The sequence below is a fragment of the Carassius gibelio genome, chromosome A17 (assembly GCF_023724105.1).
Source record: "Carassius gibelio isolate Cgi1373 ecotype wild population from Czech Republic chromosome A17, carGib1.2-hapl.c, whole genome shotgun sequence".
In the NCBI taxonomy this organism is placed as follows: domain Eukaryota; kingdom Metazoa; phylum Chordata; class Actinopteri; order Cypriniformes; family Cyprinidae; genus Carassius; species Carassius gibelio.
In genome coordinates, this window is record NC_068387.1 from 14,191,975 (window position 1) to 14,216,219 (window position 24,245).

General features: G+C 36.7%; 2 protein-coding genes across 4 annotated transcripts in view; both read left to right on the forward strand.

Annotated features, from left to right (window-relative positions):
• LOC128031639 (EH domain-containing protein 4) overlaps nucleotides 1–12,956 on the forward strand; it is a 13,170-nt gene extending 214 nt beyond the window's left edge. The window contains exons 1-6 of the mRNA XM_052619941.1: nucleotides 1–220; nucleotides 1,560–1,736; nucleotides 3,860–3,957; nucleotides 6,869–7,281; nucleotides 8,739–8,903; nucleotides 9,548–12,956. The exon at nucleotides 1–220 is cut by the window's left edge and continues 214 nt beyond it. Coding sequence (XP_052475901.1) covers nucleotides 1–220; nucleotides 1,560–1,736; nucleotides 3,860–3,957; nucleotides 6,869–7,281; nucleotides 8,739–8,903; nucleotides 9,548–10,108 — 1,634 coding nt within the window. The 3' untranslated portion in view covers nucleotides 10,109–12,956. The remainder of the gene's footprint in view (nucleotides 221–1,559; nucleotides 1,737–3,859; nucleotides 3,958–6,868; nucleotides 7,282–8,738; nucleotides 8,904–9,547) is intronic.
• A 2,777-nt stretch (nucleotides 12,957–15,733) lies between these two features.
• The window catches only part of LOC127933576 (forkhead box protein G1), a 30,328-nt gene continuing 21,816 nt past the window's right edge, over nucleotides 15,734–24,245 (forward strand). For 2 of the 3 annotated variants that reach the window (XM_052530641.1, XM_052530643.1), the window contains exons 1-13: nucleotides 15,734–15,901; nucleotides 15,995–16,222; nucleotides 17,785–18,787; nucleotides 18,912–19,031; nucleotides 19,143–19,346; nucleotides 19,428–19,539; nucleotides 19,679–19,809; nucleotides 19,913–21,031; nucleotides 21,144–21,295; nucleotides 21,408–21,513; nucleotides 21,612–21,796; nucleotides 21,881–22,035; nucleotides 22,856–22,957. The gene's annotated coding sequence lies outside the window, so the exon portion shown is untranslated. Of the gene's footprint in view, nucleotides 15,902–15,994; nucleotides 16,223–17,784; nucleotides 18,788–18,911; nucleotides 19,032–19,142; nucleotides 19,347–19,427; nucleotides 19,540–19,678; nucleotides 19,810–19,912; nucleotides 21,032–21,143; nucleotides 21,296–21,407; nucleotides 21,514–21,611; nucleotides 21,797–21,880; nucleotides 22,036–22,855; nucleotides 22,958–23,850; nucleotides 24,114–24,245 lie in introns of all 3 variants that reach the window. The other variant, XM_052530642.1, reaches the window with a different exon arrangement.

The following is a 24,245-nucleotide window of genomic DNA, read 5'->3' on the forward strand; positions in this document are numbered from 1 at the left end:
GGGTAAATAAGGAGCAGGGTGGAAGGAACAAGGAGGGAGACATGTTTCAAACGGTGACTGAAGGACTTCAGGATCTCTATGATAAAAAACTCCTGCCTTTGGAGGAGACCTACCTTTTCCATGACTTCCACTCGCCGGCGCTGGAGGAGGCGGACTTCCATAACAAACCCATGGTGCTGCTGGTCGGACAGTATTCCACAGGAAAGACCACTTTCATCAGGTAATGCATCGCTTTTTGACAGATAGGTGTGTCAGCAAAACACTTAGTATACTCAACTGGAAGCGTTCTTAACTTGAATGAATTGTAATGTCTAGTAACTCAAGAAACTATTAGGCACAACTATAGTTATTAAGACTTTTTTTATTATTGTTTATTTTTCATCTATTTAGTTTATTTGTATTTAGTTTCTCAAGCAACAGCGTGTACACGTTAAGTATAGTACAGTCACCTCTTTGTGGAGGCTGCCAACCCTGGCAAGGCTCTGTGTAGAAACAGCTTATGTCACCTCACATAGTCCATTCATCTGAGAAGAAATGCAGAAGGCTGGAGAGTATGCAACTCATAAAAGCATCATTATTCTTTTTATTGGCTTTTCACTGTAGGTAAATACCGTCCAGCTTTGATGTCTCTGCTGTTGCTCATCAGGTCCTGTAGACAGTCTCTGAATGAATGAGGAAATACATATGCAACTGGCTTATACTAAATCAGCCATTCATAATGTAAAATATAAGCTCATAATTGAAAATGGTAGATATTTAAGGATGTTCAAACTCCGTATTAAAGTTGGGTAAAGTATATAACCCCTGTGAATGGAATGAAGCTGAGATTAGGAAGCTCCTCACTATGCGTGCTGATTGTTTGACAGCTTAAAGAAACGATACGCGTTACATTCTATTAGATGTGTGTGTGTACCACTGATCTATAATAGAGAACATGCACAGATTCTGGAAAATCAATGGCAGTGTGAATGAACCAGAATCAAACGATCCAGGGACACATTATTTATGTATTTTCCGGAATCTCTCTGTGAAAGAGGCTTTTGAGTGCTAGAGGCAAGTTTTTTTTTTTTACCTCCTAAAATGTTTTTCATATTCCTTTAATTAAACATTTGCACAAGGGAGTAATCCAACTATATTAAACAATGTTAATTTATATGTCTGATTTATAGTCATATTACATTTTTATTAGATTTTAATGACAAGCCATGTGTTTCTTTGCTTGGAAACCTTTGACACGTTCTCATCCCCTGGCAGGATGTGCTTGGGATCTGAGCTATCGCTAGGAATTTACAGGAAGAGGGAGACTGATGAATACGTCTGTTTTCACATTCTAGCATTTGTCCAAGGGTTAAGGGCCACTGTTTAGCTTTGATCCTTGATCAACTTGAGTGTTTATTTAACTGCACAGTGTCTCAACCCTAAAGGCTATTGGGTAATATCCCTTTAGTTTTAATTCTTACCCAAACATGACATTTTTGCTTGTGTGTGCTGTCCAATGATCATGCCATTCCCGTTCACTAAGTAGTTGTTTGTTAATACTTAACCTCTCCCTCCTGCAGGTATCTTCTGGAGCAAGATTTTCCAGGGATGCGAATTGGCCCCGAACCAACGACAGATGGATTCATAGCTGTAATGTATAATGAGAATGAGGGAATTGTTCCTGGAAACGCTTTGGTTGTGGACCCAAAGAAACCTTTCCGCAAACTCAATGCTTTTGGAAATGCCTTCTTAAATAGGTAAATATCAAGGGCCCAATCCCTACCCTTTAGATTTAAGTTTCAAAGATTGTGGCTGTAGTATTTCAGTCAAGTGTCTGAAAACGTGTTCTTTCTCTGAGTCTCTTTGCTTGCTCAAAAGATTTCAATCTTGGCATATTTAAAGGGAAGTTGAACCAAAAATGGAAATGGTTGCCAATACTCACCCTCATGTTGTTTCAAACTGAAGACTGTCATTGATATTTGACTGTTGTTCTTTGAAACACAAATAAAGATATTTTTAATGAAAAATGGGGTTTATCTCCCTCTACTGAAAATCCATTCCACCTAAATACTGATGCTTTAAAGAGTTCTCAAAAGTAATCTATATGAATCAAATGGTTTAATCAAATTCTAATAATTTTTTTAGAATTTGCATATAAACATTGTTCAAGGCACATGCATAAAGTTTTTTTTTTTGCATGAAAAAAGCACATCTGAGTGTCGGTTTATCAATTTTTGGGTAAACTAACCCTTCAACACCTCTGAGAAAGTAAAATGGGGCTAAATCAATTGATAACACCATATTCCAGTGTTCTGTCAAGCTTGAGCCAGGAAAATAATTGTTATCAGACATCATTTCATGCAGAAGGGAATTCTAGAATGTGGGCACATATTCTTATTTGCTACTTTATGTTACACATGTGTCTCTTTCCCAGGCCATTGCCAAACAAGGACTATCCATTATATTGCTCTGGCAATGGTATAGGATAAGGAAATTTGTCTGGAATGGCCTAAGTACAGATTAACATTTACAAAAGAACATGCATTCACTAAATACACATTATGTCACAATGCTTTGTAGTTTTGCAGTTGTCACTTTACATTCCATTAGGGTCACATGTTTGTCTACCCAGCTCATCGTGCGGCTCATTCATTTCTTCCTTTCATCCCACGCAGCCTGCTTTTCTATTGCAGGCAAATATTTTTCCAAAGAAAGTGTCTCAAAACTGTGTAAAGGGGCTTGGTCACTTCTCCTTTTACTTAACTATAGCTGTTGCATGAGCTTCCACCACTTTAATGTTTATTTTAAGTACCTAGATAGTTAAACAAAGGTTTATTTTCTAGTTTGCTGGATATTTATGTGAAGGGGAAATTGGGTATTACTTATTTGACAGTGACAGGTCAAAGGACCACTTGACAGAGCACATCTCCTCTCCTCCAGAGGAACCTCAAAACAATGCACTTTGTTTCCTGTGGAGCCTGTCGTGCGTCATGTGATGGCACATTTGGGAACAGCAGTTTCTTTTTCTTAATCTCTCATCACTTTTATCTACTGGCTTTTTTGAAAAAATAAAATGCATGTGTAATTTTCTTGAAAATGAAACTTGGTCGAATGCTTCTTCCTCATTTCTCAGCAAGTCCTTCTGCTTTGCAGCTGCCAGGTGATGTTTGCTTACAGATGTTGCAATTTCCTCTAAGGATTTATTTTAAAAAGACACACTCAAATTCACTTGAGAGAGTATTGCAATCTTAACATCACTATAATATTCTCTCCCTGAAGATTTCTAGATATAAAGTTAAAGAATAGTTTGTCACATTATAAATGTTTTATACATTTGTTTAATGCCATTGTCCCAGGGTTGTGGAGTAATTTACTACTGTCCAATAGGTCCTCCACCTCAATCAACAACTCATTTGTTATCTTTGGACTTGATTGCATGTTCTGGATGGATGCATATTTTTTATTTTTCATTTCTTTTTTTATACAAAGCTTGTCTGTGTTAATATGAGGTCACATTAGCAAAATATTGGCAAACTTTTCTGAGCAAAAAAAAAATTCCACTGTCAGTAGTTCTGCAAAATTTTGGAGAGCAATGGTAAATGTGACTAAACATTTATATATTGTTAGTAAGTCCAGTTTAATCTGAAGTTTGGTGTATAGCTTGTTAGTCTCCTTTTGTGTTTTATAAAGTGACTAACTTATTTGGTAACAATTTGTGGTAAGCTTTATTCTCGCATCGTTAAAAATATTTAAAGAGAAAATGTCTCAGCTGTTATATTTTCCCATGACTCGGATCAAATCAGTCAAGCGACAAATGTAGTGATACCAGCATTTCCGGTGATAACATGAGGTGATGAACTCTCTCCATCTGTCTTGTCAGGTTCATCTGCTCACAAATGCCCAACCAAGTCCTACAGAGCATCAGCATCATTGACACGCCGGGGATTTTGTCTGGCGAGAAGCAGCGCATAAGCAGAGGTCAGTGGCTGCAGTCAGTGTTTACTGTACAGGAGGATGTTCACTCTAGTCTTTGTAGTGTCTTTTAGCTAGTCCATCCTGTATTGTATGACAAACAATGACCGGGAGTTGCAATGGGATATCAAATGACAAAAGGGACACCATCAAATATACCCCATTCTTCTTTGACAGTCTTTTCGAGGGCTCCTCCAAAGATGTTTATTAGAGAAAAGCTGGTTGTTGAGGTAAAACTAGTTATGACTGGATGCTTAATGTCACATGACCAAAACAATGTAAATTCTGCGGTTTAGCCTTGGCAGAAATCTTCTTCCTGGAGTCTCTTTGTTTATTTCCCATTGAAAATAGATTGGGTGTGATGCGTTAGATAAGACAGGCTGGTTCACTTCCTGGAGGGCTGAAGCTCATGTTCCCAGTATAAGGAACAATCATAATGCTTTAGTCATTAGTTTTCATTTGAGTCACCAGATCTGGCCTGTTTCATTGTAAATTTCCTCTGTTGTTTCCGTCCCTGTCTCCCAATACATGACAGCAGCAGACCTTCTGGAAACCGTGATGAGTCTGGTGTTGCCGAAGTCAACATTTCTCACTTTCTTTTCTCTCATTTCAAAAGCATGAGTGTAACTTTCCAAATACACTTCAGGGTTTACGTCAGCATTCTGGTAACTTAACATGTAGCGGGGTAATTATGTGTTACTGGGTCATCAGTTAACAAAACAAGCTGCTACATGCCTTATTTCACATATTTTGTTTATTTTCTATTTTAACTAAGAAGGCAGAGCACGTCTGAGAGGTGGCCAAGCAATTTTTAACAGTTGTGAGATATGCCTGTTCATGCTGTAGTAATGTTATCTGTGAAATGCATGGCAGCAGAGGTACAGCGCGGGAATACGCAGGCTCAGAGAGTCTAGAACAGCACAAATGTACGGCCGCAGCTTCGGCCATAAGGGATAAAACACATGGGCGTTCCTCATCTGTTCCTGCTTTAGCTCCACTCAGCTAAGGTTGCATTCCTCTTACGTTAGCGTCTCTGACAGATCTCACAATGCACCACCGAACATGTTTATCAATCATATTTCATTTCTAATATGACTATGAATGTTCAAAATTGGAAAATTACTGAATTTTACAGCCAGACATTTGTGTTGTACCTGGTTTAAATTTTTCCAATCTCTAGATTTTGTAAATGAGTGCAACATATTTATATTTAGGCTGCTTTTTATAAAAGTGATTTAAATAATTATAAAAAATAATCTGGTAAGTTGACAACTTTATATTCTACAACCATCTATATTTTTTTTCGACAATTTTAAACTGTATTGTTGATTCTTATAATTAAAATGCATGACGTTTAGACTGTTTGTACTTTTAAAAAAGTATTCAACACTGTAGGATCAGTTAAATTGAACTGTGGAAAAATTTATAAAAAATTGTTAAAAGAAATTGTTACTAGTTATAGGACCCAAGACATAGAGGGTCATAGATTTTAATGGAACAGCATTGATGGTTCCCACACTCTAAGCACTGAGCTCCTCCTTAGTAAAATCTTGGCAGAGCTTTTTGCTAAATTTTTATAGCTATGTGTAATCCATGCCATTGTTGTTGGAGCGGCGTCATTTCCTCACGACTGTTAGGTGGTTGGATAAGCTGGATCTCACTGCTTTAAAATCTGAATTCATCAACATGTGCACTGGTTTATAATGCACTACATGAAAATGAGGGGCAGATGTGATTTCCCTGTCCCTACAAGGTTCTTATGATCGTGACAGATCAGTGACCTGTGCACTTTATGTCCTCCTTTCTTTCTATACCTTTTTGTTCTAGCTACAGAAAGAAACGTGTGACCATTATCAATGCATGACAAGGACAGTTAAACATTTTTTTCCAGTCATGAAATACCAATTTCAAATGAATTGTGTGTGTGTAATGTTTCCACAATGAGTGTTTTAAATATTAAGTTTGGTCTTGGATCTTTGTATTTTATTTTTTTATTAAAGTACATTGGGCATAGAGAAGCATCACCCCCTTTAAAATAATCACATTTTGTTGCTTTGCAGTCTGAAATGAAGGCATGTTTTTTTTGTTTAATCCAGCTGTATTTACTCAGTTAAATTTATAACATCCAAATGAAAAATAGTAACAACAACGTCATAAACAAAATGTAAAAATACATTAACTGCTGTTATTTGTATGGTGATAGTAGATTGTTTGCTTCAGTTGCACTACAGAAATGCTCCACAAAAGCTCTTTTCAGGCTGAACTAATCAAAATGACCACAGCTGATCACAGTTAAAAGTCAAATGGCTCTGTGTGCCATTTCACTACACCAGCTTTCACCAACAACTTTTTTTATGACATGTCTGTGTTCGATGTTATAAGTTGTCCTGAGTAAATACAGCTGGATTAAACAAAAACTTTGTCAGTCTTTTTGCAAAGCAACAAAATGTGATTATTTTAAAGAGGGGAGATGCTTTTCTGTATAATACAGGTTTATTAATTATATAATTTTTGTCTGTATTCATATTTATTATATACCGTATTATAATAGGGTTTCCAAGACTAGGGTTTGCGAGTTGAAAAGAAAAATTAATTAAAATAAAAAAATCATAACAATATGAAATATTTTATATGCGCTGTTACCATTAGCCAACAAAAGAGAACCATGATCACGTGAATGCAATGTTAAATTATTGAAATACTAACTTTTAAATCTACTTCAGAGATTTTGGCTAACAAAAAAAGTTTGAGAATACTATATTATACATTTTTTGTATTGTGTTATGTTGTTTTTACTATTGTATATGTCTCTGTGGTGTGTACTGAATGAAGTGCACTCCGTTTATTTTCCCTTATATGGAGGGTTATGAAGAACTAAGCTGATTATTTCTGTTCTATTGACATGTTTCCCCCACAGGCTATGATTTCTCTGAGGTACTGCGCTGGTTTGGAGAGCGAGTGGACCGTATCATTCTCCTCTTTGACGCCCATAAGCTAGATATATCTGATGAATTTTCTCAAGCGATCAAAGCTTTCCGTGGGCAAGATGACAAAATCCGCGTGGTACTGAACAAGGCCGATCAGGTGGACACTCAGCAGCTAATGCGGGTTTATGGTGCGCTGATGTGGTCGCTGGGGAAGGTGATCAATACTCCAGAGGTGGTGCGGGTCTATCTTGGCTCTTTTTGGGGCAAACCTCTTCAAAATGCAGACAACCGGCGTCTGTTTGAAGCCGAAACACAAGATCTCTTCAAAGACATCCAGAGTCTGCCTCGCAACGCTGCCCTGCGAAAGCTGAATGACCTCATCAAAAGAGCTCGTCTTGCTAAGGTAATGGTTTAATGTCACAGCTTAGAAGTCCACACACTTAGCCATGCATTTTTATGCTTTGAAAAAGTTGTTAAGTGCTATTTATATTATTGTAGTATAGTTATTATTGAATGTACAAAACATTGAATATTAAGCCTAAGATCTATCGTATCATGTTATTATTTCTATTATGTTTATTTACTTATATTTTATATTTTAGTTGGTATTAATTAATTATAAACAGTTTTATTTATGGAGATATTTATGCATCATACACTTACACATATTTGATATTAATATATTTAGTGTGGATGTATTAATATAATTTATAAACAATTATTAATTTTTAAGATCTTAAATTGTCAATAATACCTTGCTGCTTTTCAACCTTTCCAGCATCGCTGCTCATCGTCTGTTATTTTGTCTTTGGTTTGACCTTAGTTCAACTACTATTGTTTTCGACTGAGTACCCTGAATGAACTTTCCCCCATTCAACACAACCTGGTTGCGCCTTAACACTTAAATATGGACATAAACAATTCACTCATGGAACCAAGACAGAAAGTGCGTCTTATCTCTTCCGCAATATTTTCCAAAAACATCCAGCAAACAGGAATCCTGTAGCCCTGTGCCTGTCTTCCTGTAGTGGTGAAGCTATGTGAAGCTGTTAAATGCCTTCTCCTGGAAAAGCCCAGAAAAATCCCTTTCCATGGTTTAAAGGAATGTGTGTGTAACAGTCTTTAAGAGAGCACACCTCTTATTTTTCCTAACCTCTCCACCGCACTCAGACTCGCCACTTGTCATGTTTACGCCTTTCCTGTCCTCATCGAGCAGCCAATCATCATTTAAAGGAATAAACATGGCTTAAAAGGGAAATCTGGATCTCTCGCGGTGTACGGCCTCTATATTGCGGAAAAAGTTTGAATAAATACAGACGTTTTTGAATTATCCTTTTGGCAAGAGCATTTCCAAGGTGTAAACACACAGCTGGTGTTTGATTATGTAACCAGCCTAGAGTAACAGGAGGTAGATGTCATGTGGGAAAATATGTCTATAGTATAATAATAGTGATATTTAAAAAAAAAAAAAATTATGCAACATAAAGCACGCACACACAAATACATTGCATTGTGATATCATTTGAGGTCTTTAATTACTTCCACTGGCATGTAGTTGTTGTTTTTTTTACTTATGCTGTATGCCATAAATTAGCCTTTGTTTTAAATAAACAGTTTGACATCCGCTTACTGTAATTAGGTTTGTGTCTTAAATATATATATTAAATATTAAATGTAAGGTTCGTTTAATTTAATATAACAAATAAGTTAATAATAAGTATTATTAAGAACATTTTCAAAATGTTCTTTTTTATATCAGTATGTTATATGTGGGCCCAGTATACATTATTCCATGAACACAGTTTCACCATACCTCCTCATGAACTAACTGACTATAATCTGCTGTGTGTGTGTTTGCAGGTGCATGCTTATATCATCAGCTACTTAAAGAAGGAAATGCCCTCCCTGTTTGGAAAAGAGAAGAAAAAGGAGGAGCTGATTGCCCACCTGCCTGAGATCTATCAGATTCTGCAGAGAGAGCACCACATCTCACCTGGAGATTTCCCTAATGTCATTAAAATGCAGGTGAGACTTGGTCTGTGTCTATGGAACATGGGCAAATATTAGATATTATATTATGGCATCTACACATGTTTACAAGCTAAACAAAACTAACCAGGATGTTTATTTAGAGAGACACGTTTTATGTAGCTATGAATAACATTTCCAACAACTGCTGGTTCTTAGGATAATGGTGCAGATGTAGGAGGATTCCAGGCTGTAGATCGAAGGAAGGTTTGTTTTGTACAGTGTGTTAGTGCTATGGTTGAGTCCCTGCAGGGGCTGCTTGAGTCCCAGCACTGCTATTGTCTGAGGAGCAGACAGTCTGTACTTTTACTTTCTTTTGTTCTTGCCTGAGGATGTATACCCAGCATGACTCTCCACAGACTCTAGCCCCATCTAGTCAGCAGACAGATTCCAGGCAGCACTTGAAAGATAAAAGCCATTCTCTGAATAGACTGTAGGCGACATTGATTAACTCCAGAATCATATCACTGAAATAACCACATCAGTACTTGGATGCCTCATTTGTTTAACACATTATACAAAATGAATAATGTAACAAAAAATATAACCCAGTGTGTATCGGCTGTTTGTGCTATATTATGACACACTTTGATTTGACATTAAAATGTCTCCCTCTGTCACTCACATCTGCTAACATGCAGGAGCAACTGCAACACTACGACTTCAGCAAGTTCCCTTCTTTGAAGGTGAAGTTGATTGAATCTGTGGACAGAATGTTGTCCACCAAGATCTCAAGTCTGTTGAACATGATCCGAGAGGAAGAAAGCAAACAGCCTGCTCAGATGGTAAAGGGTGGAGCCTTTGAGGACTCGTCCGACGGGCCTTTCGGCCACCTCACCTATGGTGAGGGTATCAGTGCAGGGGCTGATACTGAGGACTGGATCGTGAGTCGCGACAAACATCGCTACGATGAAATCTTCTACACACTGATGCCTGTCAATGGGAAGGTAACAGGCATCAATGCCAAGAAGGAGATGATGAATTCTCGTCTGCCCAACACTGTACTGGGAAAGATCTGGAAGCTGGCAGACTGTGATAAGGACGGCATGCTGGATGATGAAGAATTTGCTCTTGCTCAGCATCTCATTAAAATCAAACTGGAGGGATTTGAGATCCCTACAGAGCTACCAAATCACCTAATACCTCCATCGCACAGGAAGAACCCCACTGCGGACATCTTGTACAACCACCAGGAGGATTGATCACATTCATGTCTGTATATTTATCAGCCAGCTGCTAGTACAAAGTGGCCTTTGAATATTGAAGTCTTACTTCATTGAACGGGATGAAGTTTTAATAGTTAAGCCATCTATCATCTTCAGCAGTGCTGTTAAAATAAGATGTGTGACTTGAACATGTCTAAGATTGAGTGTGTTTTTATATAAGTGCACTGATTCAGTGTTAAAGAACAATATATTCATATTTTTGATAGCCATACAAATATAAATTACAGCCCATATAATTTGGATTGCTTCTAAATCCCTGACCTTGTTATTTCAACTTGTGCTTGCAGATTGTGAAAATTCATTGCTTTCAATGTTATATTACATTTCATATCAAATAACAATTTCGGTTAAGTATGCATAACAGCAGCCAAACAAATACCCATACGTGACACATTATCACAGAAGTACTGACAGAAGTATCATTCATTTCACTTTCTGACAGAGTGTGAATATCTATTAAATTAATTTTGAAACGCAATATAGTGTTTTTTTTTTTTTTACTTTAATCTTTTCCTTGAATGTACACTTTAGTATGAACTGAAAAATAAATACTATAGACAGGGTTTTTGTGGATCTTTAAAAATCGTAAATTTTGTTGTAGTCTATTAAATTTAAAGGGTTAGTTCACCCAAAAATCTAAATTATGTCATTAACGACCCTCATGTCGTTCCAAACCAGTAAGACCTCTGTTTATCTTCAGAACACAGTTTAAGATATTTTAGATTTAGTCCGAGAGCTTTCTGTCCCTCCATTGAAAATCTATGTACGGTATACTGTCCATGTCCAGAAAGGTAATAAAAACATCATCAAAGTAGTCCATGTGACATCAGAGGGTCAGTTAGACTTTGTTGAAGCATCGAAAATACATTTTGGTCCAAAAATAACAAAAACTACAACTTTATTCAGCATTGTCTTCTCTTTAGTGTCTGTTGTGAGACCGTTCAAAACACAACAGTGATATCTGGTTCGTGAACGAATCATTAGATGTAACCGGATCTTCTTGAACCAGTTCACCAAATCGAACTGTATCGTTGTAAATGGTTTGCGTCTCCAATAAGCATTAATCCACAAATGACTTAAGCTGTTAATTTTTTTTAATGTGGCTGACACTCCCTCTGAGTTCAAACAAACCAATATCCCGAAGTAATTCATTTACTCAAACAGTACACTGACTGAACTGCTGTGAAGAGAGAACTGAAGATGAACACAGAGCCGAGCCAGATAATGAACGAACGATTGACAATTAATGACATAATTTAGATTTTTGGGTGAACTAACCCCTTTAAGGACATAAGAAGTCTTAAATGTTCCAAGCTATTTTTTGTTATGATTTCAAGAGGTCTTAAATTTGTGGACGGTAACACTAGAATTGCGATATGGTTGAATGTGATGATTAAACTTCAAAAGGCTTTGATTTTATAAAAATAAAAACCACTGTATTTCTGCTGTTTCAAAAGCGCCTCCTGCTGGCAGAGAATTAACAATTTCAATAAGCCGTTCTGTTGTTTTTGTTCAGACCAATGTGAAAATAAACCCATTTTTTTATGCATCAAACACACAATTGTAAATTTGAACTAGTGTTTTGACAAAAAGATAATGCATTATAAAACAACAATAAAAGTACATTTCTATGTTATTTAATATAACATATGATTTATAAAAAAAAATAATTAGTGTAATAACTGATCCTTTTGACTCATCCCTTTTCTTAAAAATGGTTTAAAGACTTTCTCTCACTGACTACGTTTACATGCAGCCAATAACCCGTTCAAAACCGGGTTATTAGCAATAACCCGGTCGCGCACGGCCATGTAAACCCGGATATGCTCATATCCCGGTTTTTCTTACGTCAAGACGCTAACCGTGCGTCGCCGTTTACATTGGGATATTGGCGACTGATTACACATTCGATGTATACAGGAGTAACTCTTTCTGCTCACGCATGTAAACGGGTTATCCCGAATTTTTCAGGAACCCAAATAGTGACCTTAACCCGACCATAACCCGAATTTTAACAGCTTGTAAACGTAGTCACTGAGTGTTAAATTTTAAATTAAGACTCTGATCTACACAAATAGACATTTATAAGAGCATTATACTGAACAGCACTAAGTTTTGCCAGGGTATTGCAAAAATATTCTACAGTTTCAGTATATAGGAGAGTACCGAGCTCCTTCCTTCCTGGGGATTTTTTTTTTTTTTGAGAGCGAGATTAGCATCTAGGCTGCCAACTCTATTTTGTCTTCTAATTATACAAAGACTTATTTTTTTTTAAATACAATATTAATGTTTATGTTATTTAACACAAAATATCAATGATAATGACAGTAAAAGAAAACACTGAATTAAACATTTACGTTTATAATTCTGAGTTGCAAATAACTTCTGTTGTATGAAGAAACATTATGAAACTCCTTTATGCTGTATATACATTTATACTGATGAATGTAATTATGTATGTTATACAATGTCACTATAACCATATGTACATTTGAACAAGATCAGAGTTGGATTACATGAATCACACTAACTATTTCACACAAGGCCATCTCTTATGGCTTTTAAACATGAAAAATCATTGTGTTCGTGCGCAGGTGAAATTACGATTACTGTAAAATGTGATTTAAAGTCATTCTGTACAAATTTCCCAGACACTTAAGCATATATAGGTGTCTGATGGTGCTTCCTATACTTTAATGAGCTTTTGACATGTAAAACCTTCAGTCCTCTGTTAATATGTAATTTGCAAAATTTCTATAACTTTTTAAATGAAATAAGGGAATGTAATAAATGTTTCGCTTTCAAATTAAAATTGTTTATCCAACACTTTATTTAGAAATTCACAATCATAGTAAACTTGAATGTGTACTGAGTCTTTTCTGAATCACAGTAGTTTTGTCATTTTCAATTTTAACCCTGAATCAGTTGGCATACAACTAGCATGGGCCTATAGAGAGGTGTATGCTGCTAAATTAAAAATGAAATACTGAATATGTCTGAAACCATTACTCCTGATGTAGCACATTGTCAGGTGAGTGAGAATTACCCTCCCTTTCATTTCATTACAACAGTGTCAAAGTTCAGTACGGTTCCTTAACACTGATCGGTCTTAAAGAGGATTTATCAGATTATACTCAAATCATGAATTCTTGCCTATGATGAAAGTCTGTGACTAGCACTAACTGTGCTTAAGTGCTGAAAACAAACCTTGACAAAGGGTAAGTGAAATCGAAATAGAATAACATGGATATAAAATATATTTCTATATTATAATAGCACCATTACTTTAAGACTACTATGATTTTCTACAGTATAACTAAAAAAAAAAGAAGAGAGGCATGATTGCCTTGATACTTTCACTTCCTCATAACCATTTGAGAACAAAATACATTTAATTGAAAGTGATTTATTTAACTTTCACAATGACATTTCTTTGGTACTTTTCATCTCTTATTTTAACTTTCCAAAAAATCGAAACTTAAAGGCCTCACTACTCGTGTGTATGGCTAATGTTTAAACTCATCTTGGGCAGCTATTTATTGTAAATTAGTAATATCTAGTGTAGCAATTGTGCAGATTTTTTTATTTATTTGTGTTTGTGTTTGTTTGAAAGTTACATGCATTTTTCATATGTTATTTTCAGAGACTAACGCAGTCAGGACATGTCTAAACTGTGAGATGGAGAGGAGTCAGATGGTCGATTGCGAGAGCTTTAGAAACAGCGGATGATGGTGCAGAATAAGACCTACACAAAATGGATGAACAATGTCTTTTCAAAGAATGGGGTACAAATACTTTCCTTCCAAAACCTTCCTGTTCAGTGCTAGTTCTGGCAACAAGATCCAAAATCAGTGAAGCACCGATAAAATTTAAAGCTTACATTTCAAATGTGTCATGATCAACCCTTTTCCAATAGTAATTATATTACTATGGATATCTATCTATCTTTAAACATATAAATAATCCACTTACTTTATTCAGTGGTATCTGCTTTTGGTGAAGCAATTTGATTACACACAAGCCTACCGGTTTTCATCCAAAATATCTTGAATTGTGTTCTGAAGACGAACTAAGCTTTTATTGGTTTGGAACGACATGGGGGTAAGTGACAAAATGTTCATTTTTGGGTGGAGTAACCCTTTAAGGTCACAATTCTGTTTTCATTGTCTATTACATTACCATATACATACTTTATGTACTTGTCTCATGATGGAGAGTTAGTTTAGTTGCTTATTTTAACAAGTTAGCTCACTGTTTTTCATATATACATACTCAAAGACTGAGTTTAATAATAATGATGAAAGAAAATGGCAGGTCCGCATAAAGGAAAAATCTTTATAAACTGTTATGCAAACCTTTTGTGACAGATCAGCAGCGGGGAGAGAAAAACACAGATGATTTGCTTTGTATTACATCAACATCACAAATTTTAGATTTAGGATGGAAATAGTACGGCCTTGACTGTCATCACATAATCTTTTTAAAGCTGATATTTCCACTGTATGTCTCCGTTTGAGTGTTATATTTAACAGCAGTTACATATGGCCTCTCGTACTCGTTGCCTTTGTTGTGTGAACCAACTGAGAGACTTCACTTACATAATAACCACTAACATCAGGAAGATGTTAAAACACACAAGTGGTGCTACTTTGACCTTCGCCGTGTTAGGGCACACAAATATATTAATAGTTGCACACAGGCAGCTGTCCAGTAGAATGACATGCTTTAAACGTTTCCCTTTCCTTTTCCCCTTCCTGGGTTTCTCCTGTGTATTGTTCTGTATCAGACAACACCGTTCATAACATGTTTATTATAAAAGGTCACACTGATCATTAAATATCTAAATATTGCTTAGAAAATCAAATCTACCCGAACAAATAGCAGTTAGCTAGAGATAATCGTTCTTGCTTTTAAAAGCAATTGCGAAAGCTGCAAACAAGTATGCAGTATGCAGCTGCAAACAAGTATGCAGTAATTGCAGTAATTCTTTTTTTTTTAATTTTTGCTCGAGTAATGAATGACATGTCTGAAGAACTACCAGAAGAACAGGGTGTGCTCTAAGCTCCCTCGGTTCTTTCCCTGGGTAAGCAGAACCTATTGGAGGCAGCAAGCAAATCTGTTGAGAGACATCAGATTCTCATAACACATGGATTAGGGAGGGCTTGCAAGTCTCTTGCTTGAAAGCAGAGAGCAGGATGGCTTTACTGAGAGGAGTTTGAGTGAGTCACGTCATGGTGGAATACAGTAGCAGTTAGCTAAACAAAGTGGTAAAACAAAGCCAGCTGCTGATTTCATGCCTAAACTTGTTTAAAACTAATATGCCTATGATGCAAAAACAAATGCAGTTATAGGATATAAGAACATGTATGTCACTATAAACTGACACCGACTACCTGGAACGTTACTTGTAATTCAGTGTTTTAGCAATTTATGAATACTTGGCTGCATAAACTGTGTGTTGGAAATGTGTGTAATTATATCTGAATGTGCATTCACTCTAAAAGAAAAGGTTGACGCAGCCTAAGAGTCCACTTCCTTAAAACCAAGGTACACTCCAATAATATCAAATTAGAATACCTTCTTAAACAATGTAACTGATTACGTTTTGTTTTGGTTTCAGGCTGGTGGTGATGTCAGTTTGGCGCTCAGCCAAAGAAGCTCTACTGATATGGTGTCAGCGTTTGCTGGCTACGCCAATGTAAATGTGCAAGACTTCTCTAACAGCTGGAGAGATGGACTGGCTTTCAATGCTCTTATTCATGCCCATCGGTAATACTTATAGTGTATAGCATTCTCTTTTGGAACAGAATTTGACTTTTCCACTACTTAGAATCTCATTAAGTTGTGATAACACTGTTCTAGACCTGATCTTTTTGACAACAACAGACTATGGCAGGATGATCCGATGAGGAACCTCACTCATGCTTTCACTCTGGCAGAAGATGAGTTTGGTATAATGCAACTCCTGGATGTGGAAGTGTCATGGTGCCCTATCCTGACGAGAAGTCTATCATGATTTACGTCTCCCTTTACTACCACTACTTCTCCAAAATGAAGCAGGGTCAAACTATTCAGAAGAGGATAGCTAAGGTTAGTTAGCAAACATGTCATTTGAAGTAATGTAAAATGCAATGGGAAGTATTGCTTTTACAAAAAAATCGTTAAATAATTGTGATTAGTGGAAGAAGCAACAGAACCTTTCTTCCGTATTGTGGTGTACAGCCAAGTTAAAAAGACTACCGCAAAGAAAAAAAGTGTAGATGGAGGGCATCAGTTGTTGGTTGGATGGAGGCAGATCCGAATGGAAACTTGCAGTCGAATGTAAGAAAGAGGCGGAGTTTGTGCAGACAGACTACAACAGTGAGATGTTGCATTTCAATATTTAGATGAATTGTTCACAATAAGATCAATAACCTGAATTTAGAAAATGGATATGGAGAATTCCAATTCCCATCTCTCGAGTAGGCCTCTAACCCTAAATATTAAACTTCAGCGCCTTATAGATTGTTGAGGCAAGGTGTACAATTACTTTTCTAAGCAATCAGACTTATGCTTTTTACCTGGTAATATTACAGGCAAAAAAAATCCCATAAACTAATATTGATGGAGTGACCTGTGCCATAAATATATTGGCAATTTGCTTAACTAACTAGTAGTAGTAGCAATACTATGAACTGCACTAATTAGTGATATAAAACTTATTTCCTTGTTGTTTAGTGTGTTTTTAGACTGTTTTTAGTATATGTGATTATTGTAACAAAGATTTGCTTTTTTTGCTTTATTTCATTGGGACAAAGCTATGTCACAGGAGCATGTCCTTCCAGGCACGTTTACGCAAAGGTTTTTTTGTGTGTGTGTGTGTGTGAAATGTTGAACACTGGTGCCCTCTGTTTGTGAAAGTATGAACTGCAGCTACTGCTGTGTCGAATCAGGACTCTGATCTCAAACTCTTTAGGATTAGTGGATTTGACTGTGGATCAAAAGGAGGAGCCCTGGTCTCAAACAGATCAGTATAGACTCTGGGCTGTAAATGCTGCTTTAAAAGAAAGTTAGTTGTCTATACTGCATAGTCAAGACACAGCATTTTGGATCATACTGACAATATGGAGGAAGTGCTCAGATAGGCTACTCTTTGACAAACAGGAAGATTTGATCCAGCAAAGATGAGCTCAGAGGTCAGGCGATGCTATTAACACGTTGGCAGGATACACAACCACGTTTCCGCACTTCAAATGAAATGGCTGTTGTTGTAGAAAAAGAACTACCACAGCAAGGTGAGGGGGCAGAGAATAGCAGATTTATAATCACTGATATAATTACTGATACAGGCTATGACTGCTTTTCATCTCCTATTATAATGCAGTGGAAAAGACATGTCAAAAAATATATTTCTAGTTAAAACATTTCCACTAATGCTGGCACTATGAAATAACATTTCATATTTATGCAGTTTCTTATGTTTCTTTTTGATGATTTCTTTGTTTCAATATTGGCTGGACTTAAGAGAAACACACAATTTTTAACATTTGTTCATCCTTAGGAATGTGGATGTTGAAAATTACTACATTTTAAAAGTAAAAAACATTTTATAGGTGCGGAAGTATTTAGTAGTCAATAATAGTTCATATGTGCTTTCTTCTTGTATGTGACAGGAAGGTGGATATCATGAACCAATGGAAAGCTTTGCAGCAGCTTCTGCAGCAGCAGAGAGAACATGTTGGAGATGCTGTGAATACATTTGCTGTTCTCAGAGACATCGAGTTAATATCTATAAACCTAAGGGAATTACAGGTGGAAAATAATATAGATATTATATCTGTCTATCTATATTTGGTCCCACTTTGTATTAAGTGGCCTTAACTACTGTGTACATACTGTATTCATATTTTATTGCAAAACACTTTTGCTGCTATTGAGGTGGGATATGGGTAAGATTAGGGACAGGTTTGGTGGTATAGGTAGATTTAAGGGTGGGTTTTATCCAGAGGCCAAGAGCTGCACTGGGGGAGACACTCTGATGAGAGAGACATCCAAAAGTGGATTTGCACTCTTCAGAAACAATGGCAGAAACTTAAAGAATAAGCAGTGGTTGGGGTAAAAATGTTCCAAGTGCCATTCCTCCTTTCCCTCAGTATTTTGCAGACATTACTGAAGCCAGCCTGTGGCTTGATGACCACAAACCACTTCTCAATGATGAGGATTATGGAAAGGATGTCACCAAAAACTGGAGAAAGAAATGGAAGCATGTGCCTCAGAAGTTAAACGGCTGGGCGAGCAGGGCAAGAGTGCTGCCCAACTTGCTCCTCTTAAAATGAGTCACAACCAAAATATTCCATTAACGGTTATGTACATTTGCAATACAATTACAGCACTTAGTCTGTTTGAATAATCTTCTAATGTTGCTTCAGGAAGGGTAATGGTGAAAAACTGTTTATTTGTGATATAAATGTGAATCATTGCTAGTATAAAACACAGAAATTACTGCATAAATTAATGGATACAGCTTTAAAAATTTTCATCAATAAAAGACTGAAACCCAGCAGAGCTGAATGGTACACTACAGTGATTCATCAGATGGTGAAGATGAGAAGAATAAAAAAAGATAACAAAGAAGGAAAAGTCATCAGCAAGGCTTTACCACAAGAACAAGCAAAGGTTAGGTTCAGATAAAGAGGTAAACCGCATCCTTTAATCCTAAAAAATTATAAATGCTCCTGGTCTGGTCTGTGTGTGCAATGAAACAGTTTCTCTTTCTCTTATCACCTTGACCATTTTTCAGTTCCTATATTAACCAGGGACAATTGTCAGCAGGGAAAAAGGTGATACGTTGCTTCTTCAAGAAAGCAGAGGAAATGAGCAACTAGTATCGTCCACATTCATCACGGAGATGCCATCTTCTGTAAGACTTTTTATCATTCTCAAATCGACTTTCAGAAAACTTATTCTCATTAAACTCATTAAATTGCATACTTGACAGCTGTTGTTTATTTTTTGATGCAATTAAATGCAGAAAGCACCACCTGAACCTACGAATGGAGAACCTTAGAGTCCAAAAAAGAAATTGAGCCGACCTCCTCTCACTCATTCTGTGCGGCATGGCAACGCTGAAATATCTACCTCATCATTGCCTGACCCACACTTTCAAAAAGACACTATAGAGAACAGACAAAGCAGTCTAGAATGGGATTTCAATCGTCTTTATAATTTAGCACAGGTAAAGCCATTTAAATAGCACTTTCTCCTACCAGAATAATACCAAAAATAAGATCCTGGATGACACTGCACGACTACATAGGTTCTGTAATGCCTGTGAGGAGTTTGATTCCCGGATTGGAGACAAGGAGAATGTCCTCAACACTTTAAACTCCAACTCCAACAACTTAGAGGTTGTACAAGCCAAATATGAGGTAAGTTCGCCCTGAAAACACACGCGAAGCAGAATAACGCAAAATTAAAGTTGCTTGGAGAAGTAACTCTATTAGAAATACATTTTGCTTGATTTATTTTGCTTTAAAAACATTCACTTTTTCTCAATGTTATACACAGAAGTTTCTTACCAAACTAGCCAGCGGCTGAAAACAGCTCGATGACATTACCAAGCTTGGAGAGGAGCTTGAGAAAAAACAGCACAGCAAGAAAAAAGAGATTCAGCTCAGGCTTGGAATCATAACCCCCAGGTATGAAGGCTAAAATCAGCATTGTGCAGCCGTACCATCCCACCATGCTATTGTGTTTTTAAAAACACTATTGTGTCCTTGAAGTGTCTCTTTGCATGTCCAGGTGGGAACACATTCAAAAATTAAGGATGAGATGGATCATGAGCTGCTTAGCTCTGCTGATGTGAAATAGTTCCTGCAGACCTGCCAGGATGTCCAGTCTCAGCTCCAGGATAGGCTAGCCCAGCTTGACACGCCTGATGTGGGCAGCTCACCATCAGCCCTACAGGCTGAGGAACACAGACAAGCCCAGGCTGAGAGGGACACAGAAGCCCTGGAAAGGAAAATAGAGCGTCTGCTCAAGCCTTGCTCAAGGAGAACCTTGATCTGATTCAAAAGATTGAACTTCAGAGCGCAAAGTTAGATGTGTTTAGCCTTTATCTTGCGATTCATGCTTAGTGCCTGTGATTAACGGTAATATTATTTCAGATTGAAAGATATGGAGAAGCTGAGGTGGCATCTGGAGATAAAGGTGTTAAGCAGTTAATTGTTTTGAAACATATCTGAGTCTAGAAATGATCATGTCTTTGGGGTCCTCGCCATCAAAACCTTAATTTCTTATTTTAAACCCTTAAAATTCATCTCAATATGACTCATAAAGTTAATCCTGTATGAGATATGCATGTTGTCTGTGATCAGGATATGTTTCATGACAGCATCTGTGTGAGAGATTTGAGGTATTCTTAAAGCAGCTGGAGGTGGGACTGGAGAGGAGGCACACCTGTGAAGATTTGGCTGACAGACTCATCAAAAGTAATCATCATGAGAGGCGCTTCACCCTAGAAACACCATGTGATCAGGAAAACAGATTCTAAACAAAATATCACATACTAATAAATACAGTAATCTCATATTTGTGTCAGTTGTTTGTGATATATCAGTCCTGAAGTTACATCATTTTACAGTCTACAGATAATTATACTTTAAGTTCACTTCATGACAGAGAATCATGGGAAGAGCTGCAGGATTTATCTGAAGATCGTAAAGAAAATCTGTGTAAATCTGAGGAATGCCACAAATTCTACAAAAACCTAGGACAGATAAAGGTATTGCCACCTGTGATTTGCAGTTGTTCCAGCACCAGCAGCTATGGGCTGAGATTGTGGCACGTGAGGAGACATACGTTCAGGCCGTATCCATGAGCCAGGAACTGCTAAAGCATGACAAACCTAACGCTACAGAGGTGAGAAGCTTATTTTGTCTGACTTAAACTACAATATTGCAAACTATAATTTTGTTTAATAAACTGACATAAATATAAATGCTAAATACATTAATACATGTGTGGCCATCAGATCCAGGAGAATCTGAAAGCTCTGCAAGAGAAGAGAGAGAGAAGATTTCTGATGACTGGCATTCCTAGCGGAAATGGCTGGAGAACACATATCTGGAGCAGGTGTTTTATACAGACACTGAGTACATGAAAAAGATCACTAGCTCCCGAGAGGTCAGTGCTCCTGTAAACTACCAGGATTACTTTTATTTACATGTCAACATGTAAGAAATGTCTGGTCTGGCATACAGTATATCAAAGGTTAACAATATCTGTTTCTTTGCAGATCCTGTTGGAGAACAGTGATTTAGGAACAATGGTGGATTATGTAGAGACATTGATCAAACGCCATGAAGCTTTTAAAAAAACTTCTTAATTCTCAGGAAGACAAGGTGGGTTGATCATTAGCCTACAGTATGGCCTGAAGCATCAAACAAATGTCATTTTTAGACTAAGTATAGATGAATGGATGTCTTTTCATGTCTTTTAGATGCTGGCTCTTCAGGAGTTAGCAGAAAGCTTAAAGACAGAAGATTTAAAGGGAGAAAAAAGTGGCAACATTAAGAACAAACTGAAAGCTATCCAGGAGAGGAGGGAGCGCATCAAAGATCTGTCGGATAAACGCAGCGAGGATCTTGAGATCTCAAAGCTATCTTCAACCGAGATGTGTCAGAGGTACAGTACTAGACATTTCCAATCCATGCGACTTAAACAAAGAGAAACAAATTGATTAGTTTGTGATGTTTATTTGGATTTTAGGCAGATGAATGGATCACAGACCATGTGAATAAAATACTAGAAGACTCCAAAATGGATAGAGCAATCTTCAGACTGAAGTGAAGATATTGCAGAAGCATCAGGTGTTTGAAGCAGAGATTCTGGCCCATGGAAATATCATTGAATCTGTCCAGCAGGTACAGTTAGTCGCTGTACCAAAGTCACAAACTGGCTCGGTAGTGAGTCAGAGATAACACTATATTTATTTGTTGTTGTTTTTTTTGTTATTTATAAATGTGACCCTGGACCACATAACCCAACTTTGGCTTTGAAACCAATATGAGAGAAAATTAAAATGTATTTTACACTTAGTTTTTCAATATAACATTTTAAATATATTTAATTAAATATTTGTTGTTATTATGTGACCCCGGACCACAAAACCAGTCATATGGGTCAATTTCTCAAAATTGAGAATTATATATCATCTGAAAGCTGAATAAATAAGCTTTCCATTGATGCATGATTTATTAGGATCGGGCAATATTTGGCCAAGATACAACTATTTGAAAATCTGGAATCTGAGGGTGCAAAAAAATCGAAATACTGTGAAAATCACCTTTTAAAGTTGTCCAAATAAAGTTCTAAACAATGCATATGATTGTATGATTTGTACTAATTACTAATTGTAATCATACATTTTTTTTGTATGCATTTTTAATACATTTTTATTTTAAGGTGACTTGTTACATCTTGTCCAGGGACTACGGATGTAAAATAGCCTAAAATAGCCTGGCTAATTCTGGTACATTTACAGGAATGTTTTATTAACGTACAATGTCCCTGTCAACCAAAAAATAGGTTTAAATATATATACGATAGGAAATTTACAAAATATCTTTTTTTTTTTTTTTTTGGCTATTGCTAAAAATATACCCCAGTGACTTAAGACTGATTTTGTGGTCTAGGGTCACATATAGTCTTAATTAAATATTTAATGTATTTTTTTGGCCACAGATGCTGTTGCTCCAGGGTCAAAGCTGTGGAGTGGATGTGGATCTTATTCGCAGACACGAGGAGATGGAGAGGGAGGCCAGAGTCATCCAAGAGAGAGGCACTGTGAGTAGAATAGACAGCTGTTATACAAAGAACACATTCATCCATATTAATCAGTGCACTGTGGGTAGCACGTCCTATACAAAATCTATTGTGTGTGCTTGCATTGTGGTTAAAGGCTTTATAGAAAAACACTCAGCACCTTCCAATGAACTAACTGCTGTATGTACAAAAGATTTTAAATAAACCATTCATGGTCCATTATGTGCTGTAGGGTGAGGGTTTGTGTAACTCACTGAAGCTAGTCAGCTTACAAGAAGGGTTACAGAGAAGACAATGGCACTAATTTGTAAAACCAGGCCCTGGAGAAGGAGACGAATGATCGGTTTAGGAGACACTGTGATCTGTCTGACAACCTAGCAAGAAGCAGGAAGAGATCAACATGGCTTTAGTGAAGCTGGACAAGGAAATCAAACTAAGATATGCAATCTTTAGTTGCAATATTATCAATATATTATAATAATAATAGTAATAATAATCAGTTAAAAAATTTAGTTATTAAAAAGTTATTAAATCATTCAACTTCCCAGTTCCTGTGTTCTTGTTCTGGCACAAACTATAATGCTAAAACTAATACAGTGACATGTATTCTTTTATAGGATGCACTGATTCAAAATGACTTCTAATTTGTCATAGTACATACTAATACATAATGTTATATGGTACCATACTTGTGTTAGAGCAACATTTAATGATTGCAGGCTGAGATTGATGCTCGCTGTGAGCGTATAGATTCAGTTAAGAGTTTTGGACAGAATCTTGTGAGGTCCAGACACAGCGAATTTGAAGTACACTAAAAGTGTGCATTCATACAAGAAAGCACACTTGTTTTTCAAAAAGGTCTATGGATCAGAAATATTGAGAAGTACTGTTTTAGTAAAATTCCTTTCTTAAAGGAAGGACAAAGTATCGGAAATTAGCAAAACCAGATGAAAAGCATTGGAAGAATCTCTACAGCTGCAGAAATTCCTGGAAGGAAGCGATGCAGTGTGTGAAGTAAACCGCTCCTGCTGAATGTGGAAAAAAGACATTCACCTACTGTATGTAGTCCAATTTATTTTGCACATCAGTATGTCTTTTACAAAGTTAAATTATATATAAAGGTAAAGGATGTTGATGACAGCTGGGACCAGCTTTTAAGCAACTGCAAGGAGAAAAAGTTACGTCCACAGCAAACATATCAGCTACAGCATGCTAAAACACAAGCTCAAGGCAGAAGTGTGCACACTGAAAATATGTATTTCTTGATTCTACATGATATCCTGTAGAGGTGCCGCTTACACAATAGATA